This window comes from Chrysochloris asiatica, unplaced genomic scaffold, assembly GCF_000296735.1.
Source record: "Chrysochloris asiatica unplaced genomic scaffold, ChrAsi1.0 scaffold00165, whole genome shotgun sequence".
NCBI lineage: Eukaryota > Metazoa > Chordata > Mammalia > Afrosoricida > Chrysochloridae > Chrysochloris > Chrysochloris asiatica.
In genome coordinates, this window is record NW_006408683.1 from 462787 (window position 1) to 483020 (window position 20234).

The 20234-nt window shown below is 43.9% G+C and overlaps 1 protein-coding gene across 1 annotated transcript in view; it reads right to left on the reverse strand.

The window, feature by feature from the left end:
- Positions 1–11437: 11437 nt before the first annotated feature.
- The window catches only part of ITPKB (inositol-trisphosphate 3-kinase B), a 172707-nt gene continuing 163910 nt past the window's right edge, over positions 11438–20234 (reverse strand). The window contains exons 5-7 of the mRNA XM_006871281.1: positions 16359–16460; positions 13869–13940; positions 11438–11647 (exon numbers count right to left, since the gene is read on the reverse strand). Coding sequence (XP_006871343.1) covers positions 11438–11647; positions 13869–13940; positions 16359–16460 — 384 coding nt within the window. The remainder of the gene's footprint in view (positions 11648–13868; positions 13941–16358; positions 16461–20234) is intronic.

Here is a 20234-nt window from a genome sequence, read left to right on the forward strand (position 1 = left end):
AGCACCACACCAGGGCTCCAGAAGTGTTGTAGTTTTCTATAAATTCTATAGACCAGTCTCTTGTCTGTGGGCTCCCTTTTTATTGTTTTGGCGAAATCTTTTGATGCCCCAGTAATCTATTTAGTCTTCTAATGTTTTGTGTTCTTAATAATGTTTGATAGTGTGTCTTGCCTTGTACAGTCCCTAAGGTTGTCCCTTTGTTTTTACTAATAAACTTTATAGTTCTAGATTTTACATTTACATCTTTAATCCACAATGAGTTTCTTTTTTTTTTTTTATGTAGTGTGAGATATGGGTCTTCTGCAAAATGATTTCCAGTTTGCTAGAGCCATTTGTTGAAGAGACTACTTCTTCTCTGTTTAATATACTTTGACCTTTTGTTACAGATCAGCTGACTATATGTGGATGGATTTACTTCTGTGTTCTTAATATGTTCCGTTGATTTATGTATCTTTCACTGTACTAGTACCAGGTTGTTTTGAGCACTGTGGCTGTGTAATAAATTTTGAGATCAGGAAGTGAGAGGCCTCCAATTTTGTTCTTCTTCTTAAGCAATGATTTGCTTGAGAGGTCTCTTTCCTTTCCATATAGTTAATGTACAGTTTTAAAATCTCTTAAAAGAATGCTGTTGGTATCTGGATTGGGATTGTGTAGTATCTAAATATTGCTTTGGGTAGTGTTGACATTTTTCACTATTTTAAGTCTTCCTATTCATGGCTGCGAACCTTAAGGTCAGCGGTTCGAAACTACCAGCAGCTCCGCGGGAGAAAGATGAGGCTTTCTACTCCCGTAAGGATTTACACCCTCGGAAACCCTGTACAGGGTCGCTATGGGTCGGAACCGACTCGACGGCACTTAACAACAACAACAACAACATTCATGAGTATGGTATATTCTTTCATTTTTTAAAGTCTCTTTTGGTTTCTTGTAGTAGTGTTTTGTATTTTCTTTGTATACGTCTTTTGCTTCTCTAGTTGCTTTTATTTCATCTTTCATCTTTGGGGTGGCTATTATAAATGGTGAAGTCCTGATGTAGTGCACTAGACTGCAAAAATAGGTTTGAACTGCAAGGTTGGCAGTTCAGGCTCACCAGCTGCTCCTTGGAAACTCTACAGGTTCACTATGGGTTGGAACCAACTCAATGGTACTTAACAACATTGTAAATGGTATTGTTTTCCTAATAGCCTTTTCAGAGTTGTCTTGATTAGTATAGAGGAATTAAATTGATTTTTCTATATGGATCTTTTACCCTGCCAACTTTGCTGAATCTTTCAATAATTTTTTTGTTGAGACTTTGGGATTTCCTATGTATAGGATCATGTCATCTGCAAATAGAGTTTACCCCTTCTTTGCCAATTTGGATACCTTTAATTTCCCTTTCTTGCCTTGTAGCTCTGGTTAGGACTGCCAACACAATATTGAATAAGAGTGATAATAAAGGATGTCCTTGTCTAGTTCCTCTTTGCAAAAGGAATGCTTTCAGTTCCAGTTTCTCTCTTTGAGAGTTATGTTGGCTGGTGGATTTGTATATTATGCTCTTAATTATGTTGGGGAATTTCCCTGAAATTCCTAATTTGTTTAGTGTTTTTATCAGAATGGATGTTGGATTTTGTCAAATGTCTTTTCTGCATAAACTGATAGATGATGTGGTTCTTTTCTTTTCTTTGTATTGTAGATCATGTTGATTAATTTTCCAATACCAAACCATCTTTGTATCCCTGATATGAATCCCTCTTGGTCATGATAATTTATATATTATGTTTTGGATGTTGTTGAGTTCTATTGGCTAGGATTTTGTAGAAAATTTTTGCATGTATGTCCATGAGGGATAGTAGTAGATAATTTGCCCTTTTAGTGATGCTTTTGCTTGGTTTTAGTATGAGGTTTAATCTCACTTCATAAAATGTATTCTGGAGTTTTCCATCCTTTTCTATGTTCTGGAATAGTTTGAGCAAAATTGGTATCAGCTTGTTATGTGAATGTTTGTTAGAACTCACCAGCAAAGCCATATGGGTCCGGACTTTACTTTATTGGGACTTTTAAAATTACTAGATCAATTATTGTTTTGATATAGGTCTGTTCAAATTTTCTACTTCATTCCGTGTTTAGGTAGGTTGTGTTTTCCTAAAACTTTATCAATTTCTACTAGATATTCAAATTTATTTGATTACAATTCTTCATAGTATTGTTATTATCCTTTTTATTTTCCTTGGTTTTGTTGTCTTATCACCCATATAGTTTTTTATGTGTGTTATTTGTATTTTCTTCTTCTTTCCTTTTGTTAATTTACCAATGGTTTGCTGATTTTATTCATCCTTTAAAAAATAACCACCTTGTCTTATTCTTTCTATTGTTATTACGTTTTCTAATTCATTTGTTTCTGTTCTAGTCATTTCTTTTTGTGGTAGTAGGCTTACTCTGCTGTTCTTTTTCTAACTGTTGGAGAGGTTAGGTTAAAGGTGTTGATTTAGTTCCTTCTTTTTGGATGCATACATTTATAGTTATAAATGACCCTCTAAGCAATACTTTTGCTATCTTACAAAGTTTTTAGTCTATTTTCATTCTCATTTGATTCAAGGAATTTATTTCATTTTTTATTTGTTCTACTAACAGTAGCTTCTAAACAGGGTGTTACTTAGTTTCCATTTATTTGATTTTGTATCCTTGATTTTCCCATTATTGGCTTCTAATTTTATAGCTTTGTGATCCGAAAAGATGCTTTGTAGTATTTTGTTGTTTTAAAATTAATTGAGGCTTGCTTTACAGCCTAATATATGATCTATTCTGGAGGATGTTTCACGTGCACTGGAAAATAAGTGTATTGTGCTGTTGTTGGGTTGAGTGCTCTGTATAAACCTATGAAATCAAGATGGTTGCCCACGTTGTTTAGTTCTTTTGTGTCTGTTTTTTCTAGTTGTCCTGTCCTTAATTGAAAGTGGTGTATTAAAATCTACTATTATTGCAGAGTTATCTATTTCTTTCTTCAATGTGACTAGAGTTTGATCTATGTATTTTGAGACTATTACATTGGGAGTATAGATATTTATATGGTTATGTTTCTTTGTTCAATTGACACTTTAATTAATGGATAAAGTCTTGGCTGAAAACAGAGAACACCAGAAAGATGTTTACCTGTGCTTTATTGACTACACAAAGGTTTTCGATTGTGTGGATCATGACAAGCTATGGGCAACATTGCAAAGTATGAGCATTCCAGAACACTTAATCATGATCATGAGGAACTTGTATGTAGACCAAGAGGCAGTTGTTCAAACAGAACAAGGGAACACCAAATGGTTTTAAATTAGGAAAGGTGTGTGCCAGGGTTGTATTCTTTCACCATACTTATTCAATCTGTATACTGAGCAAATAATCCAAGAAGCTGGGTTATATGAAGAAAAATGTGGCATCAGGATTGGAGGAAAACTCACTAACAACCTGCAATATGCAGATGACACAATCTTGCTTGCTGAAAGTGAAGAGGACATAAAATACTTACTGATGAGTATCAAAAACCACAGCCTTCGGTATGGGTTGCATCTCAATGTAAAAAAAAAAAAAACCCAAAAAACATAATCCTCACCATTGGACCAACAAAGAACATGGAGAAAAGACTGAAGTTGTCAAAGACTTCATTTTGCTTGGATCAACAATCAACACTCATGGAGGCAGCAGTTAAGAAATCAAACAACGTATTGCATTAGGCAAATCTGTCGCACAAAACCTCTTTAAAGTGTTGAAGAGCAAAGATGTCAGTTTGAGGACTAAGGTGCACCTGCCCCAGGCCATGGTATTTTCAATAACCTCATATGCATGCGAAAGTTGGACAGTGACTAAGGAAGACTGTAGAAATATTGATGCATTTGAGTTATGATGTTGGAGAATATTAAAAGTACCATGGCCTGCCAAAAGAACAAACAGATCTCTGTTCGAAGAAGTACAGCCAGTGTGCTCTTTGGAAGCCAGGATGGTCAAAGTTTGTCTCTCATATTTCAAACATATTATCAGGAGGGGCCAGTCACTGGAGAAGAATATCATGTTTGGTAAAGTGAAGGGCTGGAGAAAAATAGGAGACCCCCAACAAAATGGATTGGCACAAGGGTGCCAGTGAGGTTTGCCAGTGTTTTGTTCTGTTGTGCATACGGTTGCTGAGTCAATACCGATTTAATGGAGTCCTGGTGTGGCGCTGTGGGTTAGTGCGCCAGTCTGCAAAGCCATTTGAATTGCAAGGTTGGCAGTTCAAGCTTACCAGCTCCTACTCGGAAACCCTATACAGGGTTGCTATAGGTTGGAACCAAATCTACAGCACTTCACAACAACAATGTATCTTGATTAAATTCTGGGTGGTGTTGTCATGTATGTCAATTTCCAGTTGCTGTTTCTCAGCCCAAAGGGCTCCCTTTAGTAAATTTGTCCAGTTTTTATAAATTCCTTTAATTTCTCTTTATCTGGAAATGTTCAAGTTTGCCATTGTAATTGAGGGACAGTTTTTACTGGGTATATGATTCTTGTTGGCAGTTTTTTTTTTTTTCTTTTATAGTTTTGTATGTCTCCCCATTGCCTTCTTGCTATGATTTCTGCTGAGAAATCAAGAGCTTATTTTCTTCTGTAGGTAACTTTTCATTTTTCCTGAGTTGTTTTCTGTATTTTTTCCCTTTCTTTGATTTTGGAGAGTTTAATTATGATATGGAGTCCTGGTGTGGCGCTGTGGGCTAATGCGTCAGATTGCAAAGTCATTTGAATAGCAAAGTCGGTGGTTCAAGTTCACCAAATGCTCATTTCAAACCCTATACAGGGATACTATGGGTTGGAATCGACTCAATGGCACTTAACAACAACAATTATGATATATCTGGGTGATATCCTTTTGGGGTCTATGCTGTTTGAGGTTGTGAATGTGTACATTTCTTGAATGTGTATCCTCTTGTCTTTCATGTTAGGAAAATTTCCTTCCAAAAGCTGTCTATCTCTTCTGTGCTTTTGTCTCTTCCTGTTCTGGAATTCTGTCACCCATGTTATTCTTCATGTAATTCCACATGAATCTTAGAAAAATAAAGAAAATATCAGAAGAAAGCCTTATTGTTCTTCTAGCTTAATTGTATTGAGAAATTTATCAAGCTCACTAATTTGGGCTTCCATTCATTCAAATCTCTTCTTTTGCTCTTTCAATGTATTTCAATTCTGATATCTTTGTATTAGTCTGGATTTCCATTTTCAGGTTTTATATTGTCTCCAATCCTGTATCTATTTTGATTGTTCCTGTAGTGCTTTCCTGAATTCTTGTTTTCCTTGACCTTTCTGTCAATCATTTGGAGGAACCTAAATATAACTTTTTCAGGTAGTTCCAATGTCTTTTTTTCCCTCAAAAATGTTTTCTCTCTTTGTAACTTGGGTAAGCCAGTGTCTTGTTCCTTCATGTGATGACCAGGGCTGATTCTGCAGATCTGGAGCAGGGTCTGCCCAAACAAGGTCAATGCAGACTGCTACCCTTCTTTAATAGGGCCCATAACCATGGCACTCACCTCCATGCAGCACCTACCACCAGGAGAATGGGAGCTTCCCTGGAGGTGTATATAGGATGAGGCTTTCCTCACCTCTGGTCACCAGGGAAGTGTGGAGAACAAGGAAAACAAAATTGCACCTTAATCTCTGCAAGCTACAAGTATGTTTCTGCAATGCCAGTATATTTTCTTGCCGCTGAAGCTGCTCACTAAGCTCCTGTTGTAAAAATTTCATCTCAGAAACTCTAAGGAACAGTTCTACTCTATCCTATAGGGTTCCCATGAGCCAATATGACTCATTATAGCATTGTTGTTGTTGTTACTAAGTGCTGTTGAGCTGGGCCTGACTCATAGCGACCCTGTATAGGGTTTCCAAGGAGCAGCTGATGAGTTGGAACCATCCGTTCAAACTGAACTTGTGGTCAAGTGCTTATCTTACAGAACCATGCCTGGATTCCTCAGTATAGTAATGGGTAATGAAGTCCTGGTGTGGCGCTGTACACTAAGGCGTCAGACTGTAGTTGTTTGAACTGCAAGGTCATTAGCTCAAGCTCACCAGCTGCTCCTTGGAAACCCTCTACAGGGTCACTATGGGTCAGATTTGACTTGTCGGCACGTGACAACAATGAATAATTACTAATGTTGTTGAGTATCTTTTCATGTACTTATTGGTCATTTGTGTTATCTTTGGAGAAATGTCTGCTCATTCTTAATCCAATTACTTTGTCTTTTCGTTGTGGAGTCACACAAGTTCTTTATATATTCTGGATATTAAACACTGACCAGATATGTGGTTTCAAAATATTTTCTCCCAAAATATTGGTTGTTTTTCCAATTTCTTGATGATGTCCTTTGATGCACAAGTTTTTAATTTTGATGAAATCCAATTTGTCTAGTTTTTCTTTTATTTCTCATGCTTTTGTTGTCATAGGGAAGTATCAATCGATTGTCAAAAGCAAATTCTTGAAGTTTTACCTCTGTTGATTTCTAAGAGCTTTATGGCTAAAGTTCTTACATTTAGGTCATTATTCTATGGCAGGGAGGGATAGACAAACTTTTCTGTAAAGAACCAGATAATAGTTTAGGTTTGGCAGGCCATACTGTCTCTGTAGCAACTACTAAAAGTATTATCATAGTGTGAAAGTAGCCCTTGTTGTTACTGTCAAAGTGCCACTGAGTTAGTTCAGACTCATAGAGACTCTGTATAGGGTTTCCAAGGCTGTTCATCTCTGTGGCAGCAGTCTCATTTTCTCAACAGAAAAATGAGCCAGTAGGCTCAAACCACCAACTTGTTCAAAATTTAGTGTTTATCCAACAGAGCCACCATGCTTCCTGAAAGTAGCCATGGAAAGTATGTAAATATGCGGGATAGCTATTTCCAGTAAAACCTTATTTACAAACACAGGCATGCTAAGGTGAGTCCTGTTCAAAAGGCTGGGTGGTTAAAGAAAAAGGAGATGCAGGTCTTATGATGCACAAAGATGTTCCTAAAGTGGAGGTGAGGAGGGGGCAGTATTATTGGGAAGATTTATGATAAGCCAAGGATTCTTAAGCTGGGGCCCATACATTCTCTGTTGCTGTTAAGTACCATCGAGTTGTTTCCAACTCCTAGTGACTCTGTATAGGGTTTCTGAGAAGAGGCTGGTTGGTTTGAACCACTGCCCTTACAGTTAGTAGTTCAGTGTATATCCTATAGTGCCACACTTTTTGGTGGTGGTGATGGCAGTTTAATGCAGAGTAAGTTCTGACTCATAGCTACCTGTACAGGGTGTCTGAGGCTGTAAACTTTTACAGAAGTAGAATCCTTGATGTGTTTGCAGAGAGAAGAATCATAGGGATTCTTTCTGCTATTAAGGGACTCCCACTGCCCAACTGCCTTAGTCGTCTAGTGGTGCTGTAACAAAACCACAGTGAATGGTTTTAACAAACAGAAATTTATTTTCTCACAGTTTAGGAGTCGAGAAGTTACAATTCAGGGCACCAGCTGAAGAGGAAGTTTTTTTCTGTTGGCTCTGGAGATAGATCCTTGTCTCTTCTGAGCTTCTGTCCCAAGGTAATCTTCAGGTGCTTGACATCTCTCTCATGCTTCAATCATGACCCCTCTGCTCTGCGACTTAATTGTGTTTATATCTCAAAAGCTATTGACTCAAGATACAGTCTATACTAATTCTGTTTCATTAATCTAGCAGGAAATCCATTCCCAAATGGGGTTATAACCACAGATATAGAGGATAGAATTCAGAACACACATTTTGGGAGGACAATCTGTAACAATGATCCAGTCAGGCAGCCATTTATTAGTTTAACAAATACTGGTTGGGCACCTACTACAGACCAAGCACTATGTTTAGTTAGCACATGGGATTCAGGGCAAAGATGAGACACACTATCTGCCCTCTAGACACCCCCAGCTTGCAACTAGGCAAGTTCTATATTCAGATCCCTGCTCCCAGTTTCCTTATCTATAAAATGGAGATAATAACATTTTGTGATTCATAGAATTTTCACTGCTGATTTTCAGAAGTAGATCACTAGGCCTTTCTTTAAAGTTTATCATAGTCTGGAAGCTCTGCTAAAACTTGTTCATATGCACAACATGCAAGCCTCCCCTACTAGCTGTACATGAGGTGCATGGGCCAGGAATCAGACCTGGTTCACTTCACGTGCTATTTTGAACAGCTGGAGAAGGCCTTGTTGACAACTATCAACCAACCAGTCAGTTGCCACTGAGTCAACTTAGACTCATGGTGATCTCTTGAACGTCAGAGTAGGAACTGTGCTCCATAAGGATTTTCAATGGCTGCGACCTTTTGGGAAGATCTCCAGTCCTTTCATCCAAAGTGCCTCTGAATGGGTTTGAACCACCAACCTCTTGGTTAGTAGCTGGGCACTTAACTGTTTGGGCCACAGAGGACACCAGGACGACCCCCCCACCCCCCATACAATTGTCCAGCACCATCCATTCAACTCATCAGACACTTCTTTAGGGCCCAAACTGATGACACTGAAGACAGCACCATGGTTTCAGGGCCTTTATTCTGGAAAGTACAGAGTATTTGCAGTCTATTTGACAGGCACTGTGTATGAGACCAAGTCCCATGGGAAGAGAGGAAGGAAAGCCTCTTTGTGGGAGTCTTCTCATCCAGAAAAGAAGGCACCGACCAGGGGCAAACACCCTGCTTCTTCCCAAGCCTTAGAGCCAGGGTTATATGCATGCAGGGATTAAGTGGCTCCAGAGAAACTCAAAGCTAAGTACAGAGAAAGAAGGAAACAGAACATCTTGGGAATGGGGTTACTTTTGGCTCTTTCAGCCAAGTGGGGGAAAAAAAGAGAGAAGGTAAAGCTTAAAAAAAAAAAAAAAAAATTGAGCCTTTCAGTCTTAGTGTTTTGTGCACTTAAAAACCAATGAAATAAATATAACTTAAAAACCTCTTATATGACATGAAAGGCAAGTCTAGGGAAAGCAGCTGAGGAAAGCTTCCACAAATGCTAAGCAATGCAGATGTGTTAGTACTGGATGAGTCCCCATCGAAGGCAGGGCAGTAGGGTCTGGCACCTACAGTGTATTTTACTACCTGACCCGACTCCCACACATCTCCTCCTAGATCTTGCCAGGACCAGGGCTGAGCAGGCACAGATTTTCTTTCAGACCACTAGGCAGAGTTCTAGGACCCATCTATCCCCACTGAGGCAGGGAGGGAGAGAGTGTTACGGGTAGCAGGATGTCAGAGCAAGGTATTTAAAATCTAAATAATAACCCTAAAAAGCAATCATTTTCTACCACCTTTACAAACATAATATAATCCAAAGCAAAATATTGCCAATAAGAGGCCCCATGGACCACCTTAAATAAACTAACATTTGCATATAGCACATTGTTTGCAAACACCAAGTGCCTGCTTAAAGTGCTAAACAAATGTGTTCTCTTAAGTAGGCTAAGCTGGTTCCCTGTACTTTTTTTCATATTGTTCATTTGCTTTAGCAAATTTTTTATAGGTAGAATAAAGGTAGCCTTTGGCTGGCCTGTAGCTATAATCTTTATGCCTGAACTAATGATGTCCCTTCCAGCTAGTCAGCTGCAGGTGAGTGAAACACAGATCCCCAGAATAGCTGTAAGACCCAGAGAGCTGGTCTTGCAGCCCCAAAGCCAACACTCCTTCCATTTCCATCATATACCATCACAAGCTCTCTGTGACCTTTAGCAAGTTGGCCCACATAGGAAGCTCACCACTGTTTTGACTAAGAGCCAGAAAGTTTAAAAGTGGTTTCCTTTTTTCAAAGCTGTACTTATACATCCTCATATATCCCACCTTCAGTCGCCACCCATCATTCACTCAGCATGAAAGCGAAAATGTACATGTCTTGTGGGGGAAGTCGATAGTTCCCTCTGTGACTCTGGGGTGACAGGGTGGGCACCCTAGGAACTCCTTCTGTGGCTACACCTCTTGGTGCAAACTTTCTCAACTGTGTTCCTGAGGCAGCTTTCCTGCTGAGATACCGGCCCCAGGCTTTACTGGCCTAGCCTAGCCAGAGTGTCCCTGTACCCTGAACTGCTGACAGCAAAAGAGAAGACCAGCAAGCCCTGTGGAGTTTGGGGTCACATCTCCAAATGTCAATATAATCAAAAGTTATTTTCTTAAAAAGTCATGTAAATTTTACATTTTCCTCAAAACTGTACACTACTGACATTACAATTAAAATAAGGTTGAAAATTCATTTCCCACAAACCTAAGCAAAATAGAGATTCAGGGGGGGGAAATGTGTGAAATAGCCTGTCATCCTCAGCACATACTCTTGGAATCATCCATACCACACTGGGGAAGCACAGGTCTAAGCCCTTCAGGCTGCAAAACTTGCGTGACAGGGAAGAAAAAGATAATGCTGGTGAGCCAGAATCCTGCTTCCTCATAGCCCTGCTCAGGGAAGAGCCCCATGCATGCAGGCAGGTGGAATGATAGACAGGAGAAGTATCTCCTCTTCCTAGACCTGGTGCAGGTCTTTCCACCTTGCCCCATGCTGTGTGTGCCTGCCCCCCTCCCACCCAGCCCCCTAAGTCTTGCCAGAGCAGGGAGCAGGCAGCCATCACTGAGAGCTCAGGTTTGTAGTATCCCCCTGAATCCATGGGCAGTTCCTGAAAATGGAAGAACAATTCCTACTTTCCTACTTGCCCCTTTCAGGAAGGTCTCTGTCAGAAGACAGCCAGGTCAGCTTATATCTACCTGAATCTGAGCCAAAGCTAGAGAGTTTCAGCTCTCAATGGATACGGTTCCTGCTTTTGCAGCTAGCTCTAGGGTGATCTTGAACTACTAAGCAGATGGTACTGTCTACCTGGTCAACATGCAGCTCCCCAAATAGTTTTGTGTCCCTATTGCCAGGAATACTGGTGTGGTGCTGTTAAGATAAGCACTGAACTTCTAACCACAAAGTCAGCATTTCAAACCCACCAGCTGTTTCTTGGAAACCCTAAACAGGGTCACTATGAGTCAGAACCGACATGACAGCACATTTAACAACAACAACATTACCGGAAAGCTGCTGACACACTAGGGCTTATAGTCCTTTTCCCACCCAGCTATGATTGGGAGGCTGCCACAGAAATGGGACTGTACTAACTATACTGATCAATAGAGGGCAGCAACCCCACAGTTCAGCTTGCACAAGTGTTAGGTCCCCCTAGAGTAGCCTTTGCCAGCTCTAACCCTATAGGATGCTGAGCCCAAGGCCTGGGCACTATTCTTCTATTTACAAAAAGGAACGGAAGTGCCACATTCAAGCCCATGTGTTAGGAATACCACTAGGAAATCTCATCTCTTCTGGTCTTCTACAAAGCATCTTGTAGTGCAGTTCTTCTGGACAGAGGGTCAGTTCTGGGCTTGAGCCCAGGAGGAAGAGAGAGGCGTGGAAGTGGGTACAAGGCAGGTGTCGGGAAGTCACACTCAGACACACACATCTTCCATCCCTGTGAGGATGTCAATGAGGTTGTTCAGCCCTGAGAGGTAGCCGTCCTCCCGGTTCCCCTCCTGCCAGGGCACGTCATGCCTCAGGGTCTGCCCCTCAGGCAGGGGGGTAGTCTTCCCAAAGTCAATCATCCACACCTTGGCCTGTTCTTTCTTGTCATGAATGAAGAGGAGGGAGCTGCCGATGACCTGAGGGTAAGGACACCAGGGGATAAGGGTGTAGGTGGGCTGGAGTCCCCATTCCCAATCCTCACACCACCCAATCCCCACACCACTACCATGCCTGCTGCACTTGTAAGGATGTGAAAAAGGCTGTGGCCTGAATGAACCTTGGCTCAGCCAAGGAGGCCCAGGACCAGCACCTTCATTCCTCCAGCAAGTGACAAGTCAGGGATACCTGTTTCCAGAAAGGGACCACCCTTCTGTGTGAATAATAGCAAAGAGCAAGTTTGAGTGGGCAGACCTCAACCACCCCTCCTACCTCAATGCTTTCTACTACAATTTCTATATACACCAGACCTTTAGGCCTTTCCTCTTCCCCTCCTCCTAGGGGACTCCACTCAAAAAGCCTTAAGTGACTGCTCACAGTGAATGGGAAGATGCCCAGGAAGATTCCATACTCTACCTGGTGGTGGAAGAAAGGACCCTATTCAAAACCCAGACACAGCACTACAGGAGGAGGGCAAAACCCAGATCACCCAGCCTCTTCCCTCCCTGCCAATGTAGCAGGGCTTCTCCAGGGCAGCTCCTGCCTACTCCCGCTCTCCTCCTTGCCCCCCATGACAACTGACAGCAAACAGCCTCCCCTGTGGGAGAGAGTTAAGTACTTTTTCCCAAATATGACGGCACCCAATGTATTCTCCCCTGGGTCCCTGTGTGGGACCAGGAAGAAGAAGGGTGTGGGGAGGGGTGAGGGTTTATTTGAATTCCATAGTTCCCAGAATCCAGGTCAGGGAAGACCACTAGGAAATCCTGCACCTGGAGAAGAGTCTTCCTCTTCCCAGATGGAAAGAATAGAAACCTGACTTGAACTCTTTCTACACCTGAAGTTTCTGAGATTCCAGAAAAAATATAGTAAAACAAACAAAAAAAAAATCTCAAGAACTAAAGCCAAAACTGAACAAGAAGGCAGAGAAAAGCTGCCAGGCAAAGCCTGGGGCTTCCTAGTCAGCAGGAGGCAGCAGAGGAGTCCTTTGGCCTAGCACAGGGAGGTCAGAGGTGATGGGAATTTGAAGCTAACATGTGGGTCCAGTGGCCTAAAGTCTGTCCACAGAGGAAGGAGGAGGCTGAGGAAAGAGAGGCTCACACAGGCTGCACAAGGACCTTCCCTTAGGCTAGGACATAGTGAACCTATGAGGATCCAAGGACCCAGAGACCAAATGAAAATGGCAGGGCAAGGAGTTGGCATCTTCTCCCTCCCCCAGTTCTCACAGGAGCCCCCCTCAGGGTCACCACATAACGTACTATAGGGTCTATCCTGGCTGAGGAACAAAGAGGGATACAATCCTAAGGTAAGATATGTTGTATCTGCTTGAGGAGGGGGCTGTGGTACAATTTACACAATAATTCTGGTCTACCCTTCCTATAGGGAAGTACCTCCTCCCCTTCTCCTACTGCAGGTACCTTAGACCAAGCAGGGCTCAGGCTGAGGCTCTATCTAAAGCAGGGCAGGGGCTGCTTGCTGAAAGAGCTAGAAATTGGCAGGGACTAGTGGGAGCCCCCAGTTGTGGCATTCATCATTCCTGGGGGTGGTATGAGTAAGTGCGCTCAGGGATCCAGTCCCTGGACTCCCTGGTGCTGAGGCTTACAAACCTGTCCAAGGAGCAGGCTGACAAGTCCTAAATCCTCTCCTCCAGGGTGTCCACATTCCCTGTCTACTGCTTTTTGCCCCTATGAAGATGGATTGGTGGGAAAGGGTGGGAGGCGGTGGGAGGCAAGTGGCAAGTTATAACCCTGCTTCAGGAGTGGTACTGAAGAGAAGCCTGCCTTCCCCAGAGTTTGAAGACCTTGGGGTGGTAATGCAAGGTTGTTACTTGGCTACTCCAGCATCTCAGAGAATTTCTGCTCTAAAGTCCCTAGGGTGTGTAGAATAGAAGTATCACCACAGCTGCCAGCATGGACAAGCCTTATGAGCTAGGAGTGCGAGGAAGAAGGAAGGAGGCAGTGTCCACAGATGTCTCAAGGTCTCAAGCACCCAAGTGGTCACCCCAGGAAGCCAGGTAGCATGGTCCCCGCATGTAGTAAGGAATGGCCCTTGATGGTCAGCCCATGACTACAATCATTCTAAAAGCACTCATGGCTTCTGCCTCAGGTGGTGTGCCCACTTATCAGGTGAAGAGACCACGTAGGCCAATGCCAGCTAAGGAACATGGCTGTCTGCCCAAGAGGCAAAACATCTACCAATATTTACCTCATGGCACTTGAAGAAAGGAGACACTTCTAGGGTTGTCCGAATGTCCTTCAGTCGGTCTCGGTAAGCAATCTAGGAACAGAAAATGACCAGAATTTTAGATACTATTGTGGGGGTGAGTATGTGTGTGAATTTGAAGTGCCATTTATCTCATTAGAGTCACTAGGTATAAGAAGTGGCAGTGACCTTGAATCTCAGTTATTTACTCCAATCTCATCTGTGAAGAAGAATAGGAGGTCTGCAAAAGGAGGCCCAGTGGGGGCCCAGCCCCATGGTTTCCCCACCTCACACAGCATCATGAGCAGGAGGTGGCAAAGAGTATTCCACATAACCCTGACACCCTCTCAAGGCTGCCACATGATGGCAGTTCTAACAGTTTAGAGTTGGCATTCTTAGAGCCTGGTTGCCATGGTCTCCTCCTGAATATAAACCTCAGTGAAAAGTAAATTGGACACCAAATATCCAACTGGACTGTATGTATGTAAGCCCTAATACCCTCCCCACAGGTCATCTCGTAGATCTGACCAGCCTCAGGTCACAGGGCCTGGAGAAGCCTGTCTATACACACACAAGTACACATGATTCCCCAGTGTCCATCTGAGCAACAGTGATAAAAGTTGGCATGACCAGGCCAGCAGCTGCCTGAGTACTGGACACCAGGAATAAATGGCCTGATCTCAGTGTGTTCTGTGGTCAGCACCTCTGAGGAGTGGGAAGCAGAGAAGGCTCAGGTTAAGGGGAGGTGGGAGGGAAACATCCCTGGAGGTACTCAGAATTGGAGAAGGAGGGGAAGAGAGACTCCTTGAAGAAAAGGATGTTGGTGCCCACTCCTCTCCATCCTGTAATCCCTTGAATCTACTCATGAGAAGATGACTCTGATAAGGGCCTGGGGGGCTCCAGAGCCCATGTCCCATGGCATGCCTGGGTTTCTGACCATTCCAGGGTACCCTGTCTACCAGAGGTAGGTAGCTGTGCAACACTCACAACTGTTAGGATTTCATTGCGTACTCTCCCCCGCCTCCCCAAGATATTTTAAAGTCGTAATCCTTGTATCAATTAATTTAACCTTGTTTGGGGAAATAATTTTCCTTTGCAAATGTTATCAGTTAAGGAAATCATACCAGAGAGTAGGGTTGTTGTTGTTGTTAAGTGCCATCGAGTTGGTTCCAACCCATAGCGACCCTGAACAGGGTTTCCGAGGCTGTAAATCTTTACAGGAGCAGAAAGACTCATCTTTCTCCCACGGAGCAGCTGGTAGTTTCGAACTGCTGACCTTGCGGCTCGCAGCCCGATTCGTAACCACTACACTACCAGAGCTCCTAGAGAGAAGGGTGGGTAGGTAGGTTCTTATTCTAATCCCTTGTGAGTGGCACTTTATAGAAGAGAAAGGCAGGACACATTCACATAAGATAAAAGACAGCATGTGAGGAGCCAGCTACAAACCAAGGAATTGACAAGAACTGCTAGCAGTCACCAGAAACCAGGAACTGTTCCTCTCTCAATGCCCCAAAAGGAAACAGCTAAAGACTGATTTGGACTTCTAGCCTCCAGAACTGTTAAGACTATAAATCTCTGTTCTTTTAGCCACCTACTTGGTGATATTTTGTTATGGGCACCAGAGAAGACTAAGATACTAGCTTAGTTGGGAAAACAAGTGTTCTAATCCCCGTGGTCAGAAGGCCCAGCCTCTGTCCCAGCATGCTTGCTGCTGTAGCCAATGCAAACACAACTACTTTGTCATGAATATGTATTGTCCACACTCCTAGGCTGAGAGAGAGCTGGTCAGTTAGTGCTGGTGAGGATAGTATGATCCTGGGGGCAAATCTTCCCCGAGCCCACAGCCCTAGTGGAGGCTGGCACTGGGCAGGATCCTCACAGCCAGCCTGGCCTCTGGGTCAGTCAGCCCTGGGCTTGAATTCCAGCTCCACCCATTCCTGTTTTTATGTCCTTGACCTCAGTTCCCTCAATTGTAAAATGGGAACAAGAATGTCCACCCACACCAAAGGGATGCTTTGAGGATTCAATGAGTGCTTAACACAATTCCTGGCAGGAAGAGAATGCTAAACAAACAAAATTATCATTCTCTTGTTGTTTTTAGGAACCGTGGAGTCAGTTCCAACTCATAGTGACCCTGTATAGGGTTTCATAGAAGCAGAAAGCCTCCTCTTTCTCCCATCATTCTCTTAAGGGAAGGGAAAACATCTGGAGCTGTGAAGTTGATGACTTACGGGGAGGAGTTAGTTGAGTGTTCACAGAGCTTCCCTGTTCTGCCACTAAGCAGTGTTGACAATTACATCGCTTTCCCCTCACCTTCCAAGCATAAGTTTGGGGTCAGGGTTTTCTGTGTGGCACATGACCAATGCTGCCATGGCCCAGACCCATGTGGGAAGACTGCAAAGAAGACACGATCTGGTTATCCCTTCTTGATTGGCCCTGAGACCTCCGATGCTCCTCAGAATCCCCCTTCTCCACCAACCCCTGTCAACTCACCAGGATGTTCTGGTTTCCTTTGGTGAATTCTCTGAAGGCTTCAGTCACCTGCTCCCTCGTCTTGGTCTTTTTAAAATCCCGGTTCACAGAGCCATCTTCTTTCTGTGATGGAAAACAACCCCCCCAACCAAAACCAGGGTCAGGAGACAATTCACTGGCACCAGACTGGTGGCACCAGGATTGGTTCCCAAGCACTGGCAGGACAATGGAGGCAGTAGATGGAGAAGGGGTCTCACACAGCCAGGTGAAGTGGTCCAGACAAAATTGGTTAATTTGGACAGCGCAAGGTTGGGGACACCTTCTTCTTCCAAGAAGAGGAGGAAATAGAGGATGGCGATGCCATCCCAGGCAGAAGGGAGAGCATAGGGAGGGGGTGTTTGGGTCAAGGCAAGTGGGATGAAGAGTATGGTGTGGCAGAGGCCCGACTTTCAAGCAACGAGACTGAGAGAGACAAAAACATGTAGGCTTCAATGCTTAGGGACTTGGCTGGCTTCTGTGCACAGCCAGGGTCAGACATGGCCACTCTCAGCTTCCTTACAAGTGTTCCCAATCCCAAATCCAGCTCTACATCTTATGTAATAAGAGCTTTTATAAAAAATAAACAATAAACAGATGTCATAGAGTAGACACAGACTAATGGTGACCCCATGTGTGTCAGAACAGAACTCTGTTTCATAGGGTTTTTTTTAATGGCTAGAGTTTTAGGAAGCAGATCTCCAGGCTTTTATTCCAAGTGACTTCTGGGTGAACTTAAAACCTCCAGTTTTTGTTTAGTATCCAGAGCATTATGCATCTGTACCACCCAGGGATGCCTCTTTTATCCTGGTTGTTGTTAAGTGCCATCAAGTCGGTTCTGACGCATAACGACCCTGTAGAGGGTTTCTGAGGAGTGACTGATGGGTTTAAAAAGCCAACTTTTTCAGTTAGCGGTCCAGTGCTGATCCTATCGTGCCACACCAGGACTCACTGAGGCTCTTTGAAAACCAAGATATAATACTGTCCCTGCCAGCTCTGCCCCAGACCTATCCAGCATAAGAGACCTTCCTAGCTCAGGCACTATCTCTGCTACAGTTTGTTTAGATGTAGCATGTGGGGTTTAGCTCATTAAAAAAGAAATTTGTTATCTGGGGATAAAGAATAGCACTACCAAAGACAAATTACAAGTCAGCTGCCATCAGGTCAACTGCAACTCATGGCTACCCGTGAGTATCACAGTAGAACTGTGCACCATAGGATTTTCAATGGCTGATTTTTCAGAAGCAGACAGCCATGTCTTCCTCCTGAGGTGTTTCTGGGTGAACTCAAACTGCCAGTCTTTTGGTTAATCATTGATTGCTTCACTGTATGCATCACTCAACGATTCCAGGAGCCCTAGAAATTGGGTCCCTCTACCGCCAGATCAGAAGGTAGTTAAAGATACAGCTTTACTGTGGCTGCCTTTGAAAATGAGCAGAATCCTGGGGAAGAGGGATGTCTCAGAGACAGCAGGCAGGTGGCCCACTCTGGTTAAGTCTTCCTGTGTGGCTTCTTTGAACAGAGTGCTTTCTGGACCTAGGGCAGGGAGGTAGTTGGTGTTTCTCTGAGGTGGATGGCCTTCAGCCTGAGAAGACCAGCTGCGAGCTGTTTCTAGGGCTGGAGAGTAGATAGCGGCTGGAAGTACACCCCACTTGAGAGGGAGAGGTAAAGAGAAAACTGGATTTGTTTTGAACAGATAAAGAAAGAGGAATGTGAGGAAGAAGACAAGTATATAATCTGCATTGTCTAAAGATTGAAAACTTGAGGGAAAGTGGTTACAGCATAGTGGATCACTTAAAATGGCCCTTCTAGCCATAGTCTAAGGAGCTCTGGTACCATAGTGTTACGAATCGAGCTGCTAACCTCAGGGTCAGCAGTTCAAAACTACCAGCTGTTCCGCGGGACAAAGATGAGGCTTTCTGCTCCCGTAAAGATTTACCACCTCAGAAACCCCGTACAGGCTTGTTATGAGTCAGAACCAACTCCATGGTACATAAACAGCAACAACAGCCATACTCTGCACTCTTGCTGTGGCGTTGTAGGATTAGCTCTGGCCTGCAAACCACAAGGTCAGCAGTTCAAACCCACCAGTAGCTCCTCGGAAACCCTATACAGGGTCGCTTTGAGGTTGAACTGACTTGATAGCACTTCACAACAACAACAGCCATAGTCTTAAGACTCACATCAAATGAATGGGTTAGACTGTAAATGAGACGTGTGTCCTGACAAGGGATTGGGTAAGTAGTTTGCTAATAAAGCAACTAAGGTGCACAGAGCCCTGTTGTTCTTCTTGTCAGGTGTCTCCTTGCATTTTCAAAGCTTTAAACTTTTGCGGAACCACTGTGCTCCCTGAGGTGGGGAAGAGCATGCAAGTATGGTGCATGGAACCCAATGAAAGGGTCAGTTTTGCCACCCCAGTAGGCTTATAAGAGAGTCAATCCCAGAGCAGAAGGGGGACCACTACTACCAAGAAGAAGAGACCAGAGCTAGTGTGTCCTTTGGACTCAGGGCTCCTGCACTGAGAACCTATTAGACCAAGTAGACAGGGAACTATAACACTAGAGACAATGAGAAATGGCTAGAAGCAGTAACAGCAGAGGCAACCGAACCATATTAACAGATGCTAACAGTGTGCATAGTGGGCTTTCAGGCCTGCAAAGCAAGAGAACACTCAAGCAGGAAGCTTGCTGGAGTACTGCATACTTATAAGTGGAAGTAAAGAGTTTCTTTAAAAACTTGCCCAAGCAGGACAGAGGCCAATCAGGTCCAAGAGGCCAGAGAGGCCAAAGGCGGCCAGGGAGAGGGCTGCCTGAGAAGAGGCTGCATCCTGAGTCCTTCCTGATACTGAATTATAACCTGTTACTTTCATAATATGTCTGAGTTCTGTGTGGCCACTGCAATGGATTATCAAACCCAGCAGAGAAGTAGAGAGCATCGTGGTAGGGGCGGGTGGTGTTAGAATTAATAAAAAGATTAAGCAAAGGAGGTATGTCTGACTTCCACCTCACAGGAACTAGCCTTGAGTTGATGCTGTTAATGGTGATTCACCCCAGTAGAGAAGTTAGAAAAGCTGGAAGGGATAAATGGCTTTCTCCGTCCACTGTTCACCAAGCAGCTGTCCGGGGAAGGCAAAAATGTCCCGCTCTCCAGCCCACCCCCTGCCATGCCCCTGTGACTTTGAGACACTGTTGTTGTTGTTGTGTGCCGTGGAGTCAGTTCCGACTCATAGCGACCCTGTACAGGGTTTCCAAGGCTACATATCTTTACAGGACTGTAAGCCTCATCTTTCTCCTGCGGAACAGCTGGTAGTTGCAAACTGCTAGCATAGGCTACCAGAGCTCCTTGAGACACCAGAAAACACAAAAACCATACATCTGCATGGCAGTCTACAGTAGCAGTGACAAGGGCCCAGTACTGCTACATCCAGCACACTACAAGGAGTGTGCAGGGGCCTGGACAGAGGCATATTCTAAACTATTCACAGGAGGCTCACAAGGAAAGAAGACGGTGAGGTTCCCTAGAGATTGGAGTGGCCTCAGTGCAGCCCTACTAAGTGTCACTGGTGACACCGATAGGCAGTGCTTCCTACTGCACTCTCAGTCACAACAAGGACCACAGCTTGGACATCAAAGGCAGCCAGTGTGTATCCCCATGCTCATCCCACCCCTGGTACCTGTGTATCACTACCAGTGACCCAAGTTAGTGGGCCATTGGCATCCTGAAAGCTAGTGCCTGTAGGTTTCTCAGTGTGGGGCACAGTTGGTCTTGGTTAAGTGTGTAGTCCTCTGCAGAAGTGGCTGCAGGACAGAGCTAGAAGAACTCCCCTATTCTACTGCAAGGCCCAGCCCCTGACCTAGCTAT